Source organism: Elephas maximus, chromosome 10, assembly GCF_024166365.1.
Source record: "Elephas maximus indicus isolate mEleMax1 chromosome 10, mEleMax1 primary haplotype, whole genome shotgun sequence".
NCBI classification, from domain to species: Eukaryota; Metazoa; Chordata; class Mammalia; order Proboscidea; family Elephantidae; genus Elephas; species Elephas maximus.
The window spans coordinates 24,613,824-24,622,790 of record NC_064828.1 but is presented as its reverse complement, the minus strand read 5'-3'; the positions used below and the strand labels follow the sequence as shown (position 1 = coordinate 24,622,790).

At 38.1% G+C, this 8,967-nt stretch overlaps 1 protein-coding gene across 1 annotated transcript; it reads right to left on the bottom strand.

The window, feature by feature from the left end:
• Window positions 1-7,826: 7,826 nt before the first annotated feature.
• Window positions 7,827-8,765, bottom strand: LOC126084262 (olfactory receptor 4F3/4F16/4F29-like). Its single transcript, XM_049898687.1, has one exon. It carries the CDS (start codon window positions 8,763-8,765, stop codon window positions 7,827-7,829), a length of 939 nt encoding a protein of 312 aa, XP_049754644.1.
• Between the last annotated feature and the right edge of the window lie 202 nt (window positions 8,766-8,967).

The following is an 8,967-nucleotide window of genomic DNA, read 5'->3' as shown; positions in this document are numbered from 1 at the left end:
ACCATATATTAGTGCTCCTAGCATTGTCCCTGTTTTTCTTCCATGATCTTTATTGTTTTAGAATTTATATTTAGGTCTTTGATCCCTTTTGAGTTAGTTTTTGTACGTGATGTTAGGTATGAGTTCTCTTTCATTTTTTGCAGATGGATATCTAGTTATGCCAGCACCATTTGTTAAAGAGATTGTCTTTTCCCCATTTAATGGACTTTGGGCCCTTGTCAAAGGACAGGTGACCATAGGTGGATGAATTTATATTTGAATTCTCAATTCTATTCCACTGGTCTATGTATCTGTTGTTGTAGCAGTACCAAGTTGTTTTGACGACCATAGCTGTATAATAGGTACTGAGGTCAAGTAGTGCAAGTCCTGCTTTATTCTTCAATAGTGATGTGCTTATCTGGGGCCAACTCTCTTTCCACATAAAGTTAATGATTAGTTTTTTCCATCTCTTTAAAGAATGTTGTTGGTATTTGGATCAGGATTGAACTGTATTTGTCCATAGCTTTGGGTAGAATTGTCATTTTCACAATGTTGAGTCTACCTATCCATGAGCATGGTGTGTTTCTCCATTTATGTAGATCTTTTTTGGTTTCTTGCAGCAGTGTATTGTAGTTTTGTTTGTATAGGTCTTTTACATCCCTGGTTAGATTTATTTCTAAGTATTTTATTTTCTTTAGGGTGTATTATAAATGGTATTGTTTTCCTGATTTCCATTTTATCATTCTCTTTATTGCTGTATAGGAATCCAAATGACTTTTGTATGTTTATTTTGTATCCTGCTGATCTGCTGAATCTTTCTGTTAGCTCCAGTAGTTTTCTCATAGAGTTTTTTGGGTTTTCTATGTACAGTATCATATCATCTGTAAATAGGGACAGTTTTACTTCTTCCTTGCCCATTTGGATGCCCTTTATTTCTTGTTCTTGCCTTATTGCCCTAGCTACGACTTCCAGCACAACGTTAAATAGGTGTGGTGACAAAGGGCACCTTTGTCTTGTTCCTGTTCTACAGGGGAATGTTGTCAGCCTCTCTCCATTAAGTATGATGTTGGCTGTTGGTTTTGTGATACCCTTCATTACCTTCTATACCTATTTTATTGAGAATTTTTATCAGGAATGGATATTGGACTTTTTCAGTCTTTTCTGTGTCAATTGAGATGACGATGTAGTTCTTTTATTTATGTGATGAATTAAATTGACTGATTTTCTAATGTTAAACCATCCTTGCATACCTGGTATGAATCCCACTTGGTAGTGGAATATTATTTTTTTGATATGATGCTGAATTCTATTGGCTAGATTTTGTTGAGAATTTTTGCATCTATATTCATGAAATATTGGTCTTTAATTTTCTTTTTTGTGATGTCTTTGCCTGGTTTGGGTATCAGGATTATGATGGCTTCATAAAATGAATTCTCAAGTATTCCTTCCTTTTCTATGTTCTGAAATATTTAGAGTAGTACTGGTGTAAGTTCTTAACTGAATGTTTGGTAGAATTCTCCAGTGAAACCACCTAGGCCAGGGCTTTTTTTTTTTTTTGGCAGTTTTTTTTTAAATTATATTTTCAATCTCTTCTCTTGTTATGGTCTATTCAAGTTTTCAACATCATTTTGTGTTAATTTGGGTAGGTAGTGTGTTTCTAGAAATTTGTCCATTTCCTCTAGGTTTTCAAATTTTTTGGAGTTTCGTTTTTCATAAGACTCTGTTATGACCATTGTTATTTCACTTGGGTCTCTCGTAATGTCTCCCATTTCATTTCTTTCTTTTTTTTTTTTGCGTCCTCTTCTCATTTGTTTTCAGTTTGGCCAGTGGTTTATCAATTTTTGTTGATTCATCAAAGAGCCGACTTTTGGCATTGTTGATTCTTTCCATTGATTTTCTATTCTCTATTTCATTTATATCTCCTCTGACCTTTATTATTTCCTTTCTTCTGGTGGTTGTGGGTTTCTTTTACTCTTCTCTTTCTATTTGTTTGAGTTGTGTAGCTACTGTTTTAATTTTATTCCTTTCTTCTTTTTTCATGTGTGATTTATTATTATAAATTGATCTCTCAGCAGGGCCTTTGCATGTCCCAAAAGTTTTGTTATGATCCGTTTCCATTCTCATTTGATTCTAGTAATTTTATGATTCCATCTTCAATTTCTTCTATTACTCTGTGGTTTTTAAGCAGGGTGTTATTCAGTTTCCATGCTGCTGATTTTTTTTCTTGCTCTTCCTCTTGTTAATTTCTACTTTGATGTCATTGTGAAAAGAGGAGATACTTTGTATTATCTCAGTGCTTTGGATTTTCTTGAGGGTTGCTTTATGGCCTAAGATGTGTTCTATTCTGGAGAACATTCCATGTGCATTGGAAAAGAATATGTATTTTGAAGCTGTTCAGTGCAGTGTTCGTATATGCCTATGGGTCAATTTCACTGATTATGGCCTTCATAGCTTCTGTATCTTTGTTGAGTTTCTTTCTAGATGTTCCGTCCTTTACTGATAGTGGTGTGTTGAAGTCTTCTGCTATTATTATGGAACTGCCAGTTTCTCTTTTCAGTATTACCACTCCTGTCCTCTTTTAGTAGCTGCTTGCTTGATATATTTTTTACATCTTTTGATTTTTAATAAATTTACAGCTTTATTTCTAAGGTGTGTCTCTTATAGACAGCATATTGATGGATACTTTTTTTAATCCATTCTGTCACTCTCTGTCTATATGTGGATGAATTTAGGCCACTTAAATTCAGTGTAATTATGGATAGGTGTGAGTTTATTGCTGTCATTTTGTAGTGTTTTTTCTGTGGTGCTGTCATTTTCTTTGTTCTTCTTACTCTCCTGTGCTGAACTTATTTTGTTTGTCACTTTTTGTTCATATCTTTTATTGTTGTAGATTTTGTGTTTTCTGAGACTTTATGTTTTTCTTCTTTATTTTGATGAGTAGTTTTGTTAACTTTCTTTGTGGTTACCTTGATATTTACCCTTATCTTCCTAAGTTTAAACCAGTCTTTTATTACTTGGTATCACCTTGCCTTTCTCTCTTGTATAAAGTTCTATATCTACACCATTTATTTCCTTTTTTATTGTTCTAACATTGTTGTCATTTAGAGATTAACCTCTCTGGTTCCTTATTGTAAATATTTTAGCTTTGATTAAACCTTGAGAGTTCATTTCCTAGGTTGCTATCTGGTTGTTGCAGCCTTGCATCCTAGATTCAGGCTGTCATTTGATGTTGTTTGTTCTCAAACAGAAAGACTTCCTTATAATTCTTGTAAGTTTGGTTTGTTTTTTATGTATTCCTTTAATTTCTCTTTATCTAGAAATGTCCTAATTTCACCATCACATTTTGAACTAGAATTTTGCAGGATATATTACTCTCGGTTGGAATTTTTTTTTTTTTTCAAGGTTTAATATATGTCATCACATTGCATTCTTGCCTGCATGGTTTCTGCCAAGTAATCAGAGCTTAGCATATTGTTTTCCTTCTGTATGTGACTTTTTGTTTTTCTCGAGCTGCCCTTGATAGTCTTTCTTTGTCTTTGGTTTTAGTGAGTTTGATTATGGTATGCCTTGGTGATTTTCTTTTGGGGTGTATCCTACATGGGGTTCATTGAGCTTATTGGACAATCAGCTTTCCATCTTTCTGATATTATGGAAGTTCTTTGTCAGCAATTCTTCAGTGATCCTCTCTGTGTTTTCAGTTTTGGAACTCTGATCACTAGCAAATTTTTGCTTTTGATTGCATCCCATATCTTTCTCAGGGTTTCTTCATTTTTCTTCATTCTTTTTTCTGATTTTTCCTCAAGCAGAGTTGTATTCAAATATTTGTCTTCAATTTCACTCATGATGTCTTCCATCATTTCAAACTGCTCCTCAGCTCTTATATATGACACTGTCTGTTTTCAAAAGTGAAGAAAAAAATCTTGTTCTTTTGGATTTCTAATTGTTTTTGTGTGATTTATAGTTGTGAATTTATTTTGGCATTTTGTTCCTGTATTATTTTCCTGAATTCTTCCGTTTTTTTGTCTGTATTTCCCATGAATTTGTCTGCCTTGTCTGTGAATTTGTTTATTTTTTTTCCTCATTTTTGTCTACCTTTTGTTTCAACTCTTGGATAGCTCTGAATATTAGAGATTTGAATTCCCATCAGGTAGTTCCAGTGCATTTTTTTCTACCAGAAAAGTCATCTGGTGTTTTATTTTGGACACAGGCTGGAACCATCCTGTCTTGTTTCTTTTCCATGTTTTGACATTGTCTGCTTTCTTCAGGACATACAATATTTATTTTCTTCATTTGTTGATGGTAAATTTGTTTTTTCTTTCTTTTTTGTTTTATTTGGTTACGTCTGAGCAGGCAGGCTGTGCATTCTTTGTTGTTTGTTCGTCTGTAGGCACAATACTTCTTACCACCTTGTCCAGTGGGCAGACTCCTATGGTGCAGCAGGGCAGGTCACTCTCCTATGGTGCAGCAGGGCAGGTCCAGTTCAAGGAGAGGGGCTGGAATGGGTTGTGGCAAGTACTGGGGCTGAAAGGGTGGCACGGTGGTCATTGAAGGGCAGGTTCCAATAGACCATGCCTGTGTCACTTGGGTGTGTGATGTTCAGCCCATAGTGCAGATAGGCAGGAGGGAGGGGGGAGGTTGTGATGTGTAGAGTTAAGTGGATATGAAAAATAACAGAAAGAGGAGAAATAGGAGCCAAAAAAAGTGGTCAGGGAGCCTACCATTGGAGTGATGCAGACCCGGGGATGCCATGTGCTGGTGGCTTTCTAGCCAGGCAGTGAGGCAAAGACCATCAAGAAGGGACAGCTACAGCACACACAGCTAGATGGGTGGGAGAAAGGAATGGAAGGAAGGGAGAGAAAGATAAGAAACTAGATTTAAAGAAAAAAGAGAGAAAGGCACACATGGCTAGGTGGTCAAAGGGAAGGAATGGAAGGAATGTAGAGAAAGACAAGAAACCAAGAGGGGGGAAAAAAGGTGCTGGGTGATTGGGAGGAAGGAAAGGAAGAGGGGTAGAGAGAGAAAAGAAACCTAGAAAAAAATGGAAAGGAAAGAGAGAAAAAAAAAAAAAGAAAGAAGGAAAAAAAAGTGCCCCAAGGAAGGCCACCGGAAATGGGTCCCTAGCTGATCGAAGCTGCACAGCATCTCCAGAAGGAGCAGAGATGGCACATGGCACCACGTGTTCAGAAGAGTGTAAGAAGGGATGTATAGAGAGACAAGAAACTGCAAAAAAAAAAAAAAAAAGGACAGAAAAGAAAAATACCCCAAGGGACCCACCAGAAGTGTGTCCCCAGCTGAGCTGTGCTGCGCAGCCTGTTAAGAAGAAGCAGATACAGCACACGGCACCAGATGTTCAGGAGAAAGACAAGGAAGGAAAGTAGAGACAGAGAAGAAACTAAGAAAAAGTGAAAGAAGAAAAAAAAATTGCCCCAAGAGAGTCCACCACAAGTGCATCCCCAACCAAGTGGCACTGTACGACCTGTGGAAAAGGAGTGAAAATGGCACACTACACCAGATATTCAGGAGAAGAGTAAGGAAGGGAAGTTGAGGGAGACACAAAATTGAAAAAAGAAAGGAAGAGAGAAAGAAAAAGAAACATAATCCCCAAGAGAGCCCAGTGGCTTTGCAGCGAGAACTGGGGAAGTGGCTCCAAAGCCACTAGGCACTTCACAGCCTATCCAGAAGGGGCGGAGATGACATATAGTGCCAGGTGTTCAGGAGATGGGAAAAGAAACTGAGAGAGAGACAAGAAACTGAGAAATGAAGAAAAACAGAAAGGAAAAAAGAAAAAAAATAATAAAAAACAAAAAAAGAGATGCCTCCATGGATCCCAAGAGCTTGGCGACACAGACTGGGAAATGGCTCCCAAGCCACACAGTACAGCCCATCTAGAAGGGGCGGAGATGGCACACAGTGCCAGGTATTCAGGAGACAGGAAAAGAAGATAAGTAGAGAAAGATGAAAAAACAAGACATGAAGAAGAGACAATGAAAAAGAAAAAGAAAAAATGGCCCCAAGAATCCCACCGATATGGCTGCACAGACAAGGGAAGGAACTTCGCAGATGAGCAGCACTTTACAGCCTGTCAAGAAGAAGCAGAGATGGCACATGGAGCCAGGTGTTTGAGAGAAAGGAAGGGGAGGAGGTGAGAGACAGGGAAGAGACCAAAAGAAGCTGAAAAAAGAAATAACAGCAACAAAGAAATGGCACTGAAGGAGTTTGCTGGTGTGGACATGGCAAATCCAAGGGGCACAAAGCTGGTGCCTCTCTGGCTGAGCAACTGCTGCCCACCAATAAACAGCAGATGCCAAGCAGGGGTGGGGGGTGGGAAAGGAATGTATTGGTGGTTACCTGACACCCTGTCTCCTGCTGGGAGCTCCGTGAAGCTCCTTTCTCATACTCTGTCCACCAATCTCTGACAGGAGTCCAAAATGACGAATACCTGCTGCTCTAGCTGATAGGGGACCTCCACTCCCTATCTCTCCTTGCTATCTGCTCCCTGTCAGTCTGTTATTCCCTTTGGTGATTAGTTGAGTTCTTTATTTCCTCATCTGATGCTTAGGGTTTCAGGATTGATGCTTCTCTCTGTTTCAATTATTTTTTCAAGTCTTTGCTGTGGAAGGATGGCATGGTGTTTCTGTCTATGGCACCACTTGAGCTTCAGCCCGGCTTCTTCAAGTTTTGATTCTCCTCTTCAAAACACTACCATTTCATTAATTTTGTTTTACTTGTCCTCAGGTAGTTGTTTTTGTTTTGGCATTTTTTTCCGGAGTGTTTAGATATAAATATAATGAGAAATATAAGCTGTAGTGGGCCTATAACATCGAGGCCTGAACTGATAATCTCATACAGGGTTTTCACAAGGCACAATGAAGACTTGTGTAACTTTGTATTGCAAAAATTTGATACATATATACATGCAACTATAATTCTCCCCAGCAACAAATTTTGGGGTTTGTAGGTGTATTTCCAGGAAATGGCACAATGCCAGATATATAGCGAACAAAATATAATTTGAGGGTACAGTTGAATGAGAGGAATAATAATTATTGATCCATTTATATACATACGTACATGAACAAAAGAAAGCCAGTGGATATCATTAATTTAGGCTTTTCAAAATTCTTCCCAAAAGGGTTTACATGAACAAATATGAAAAACATTGAGTGATAATGGGGGCAGGTATCTAAGAAGGAAAAAAAAAACACACCAAAATGGGTAGGACACAGAACACACAGAAACAGTAGAGAATAGTACTCCTCTGGATGGATAGTAAACTTTCAAGATGATAACCAAACCCAACCAACCCAGTGCTGTTTTACTCGCCTGAAATCAGATTGTTTTAACTATTTGGAGAAGAATCTGAACAGAAAAAGTTTCCTGAGAGACAAAATAAGTACACCCTCCAAATCATAAAGTTGATGGCTCATAATAGCCTGAAGAATTTGAATGAGATATGAATACCATTACTGGCAAAAATAGAGATAAATTATGGTAAGTGAATAATTAGCATCATCGTTACCTGTAGAAGCAGATTATGAGGAACCATGTGGGTAATTTAAAAGACAATGATAAACTGATACTCTTGAGGAAAAAAGGGAAGCAAAGAAACCAGCTAGAAAGAAATGATTGTAATTACTACATATTTGTACAACCCAACTGAGTCAATATAATTTTTGAATTAACATTTTACTTCTCTAGATCCTTCATTCTTCATAGGGAAGAAGAACATTCTTAATGAGTGTGGTAATGCTCAATTTATTGTTGATGCATTAAAACAACTAATCTAAAATGTCAGATATAAGAATTTAAGGTCAATGATGATCAGGATAAATACCTTATAATATTATTTATGAGATCTTTCTGAAAATCAGAAGTGGTCTGAAAACTCTCTTCATTGCTGTCTTCATCTCTTTATTCCTGAATGTATAGATGACTGGATTTAGAAAAGGAGTGAGAACTCCATCAGAGAGAGCAAGATATTTGTCCATCTGTGAATTGGGATGTGGCCATGTATAGACAAACATGGTTGGACCAAAGAAAAAAAAGACCACAGTGATGTGAGCTGACAGAGCGGAGAGGGCCTTGGGTGAACCAGCTGAGGAATGTTTCCAAACAGTGAAAAGGATGAAGATGTAGGAGATGACAAGTATGAAGAAAGAACCAACACAAAGGAACCCACTGTTCACAGTGACCATCAACTGCAATCTGTAGGTATTTCTGCAGGCCAGTCGGAGGAGCTTAGGTAGGTCACGGTAAAAACTGTCCAATACATTAGGGCCACAGAAGGGTAAATTAATTATAAATGCCAGTTGGAACAGTGAGTGAATAATACCAAGGGCCCAAGCAGCAGCCAGAAACAAAATGCACATCCGTGGCCTCATGATGGTGAGGTAGTGAAGAGGTTTACATATGGCCACATACCTGTCAAAAGCCATGGCTATGAGCAGCACCATCTCCACGCCACCAATGACATGAATGAAGAAGATCTGAGTAATGCAGCCTCTGAAGGAAATGACTTTGTGCTTTCTGAAAAGGTCATAAATCATCTTGGGGGAAGTAGCAGAGCAGGCCCCCAGGTCAATGAAGGAGAGACTGGCCAGTAGGAAGTACATAGGGGAATGTAAGTGAGGATCAGTGGTCACAGAAAACACAATGAGGATATTTCCAGTCAGGCTTGCCATGTAGAGCCCAGAGGAGAAAATCAGGAGGAGGAGCTGGGTCTTCCGTGAATTGGTGAGTCCCAGAAACACAAACTCAGATACCACAGAGTGATTCCCTCTATCCATTGATCCAGCTAATGGGGCTGTCACTGAAATTGTAAGAATTAAGAAAATGAGGAGGAAATTTTGATTATGAGGGATGAGAGTGACCTTAATCATTTATGTTGCAGTGTTCACATTATGAACGAGAATTACATGGTAATCCAATTCTTCACACTTGCTCAATGATGATGTTGATGGTGATGATAAGAGTAACAGTAATGACGTA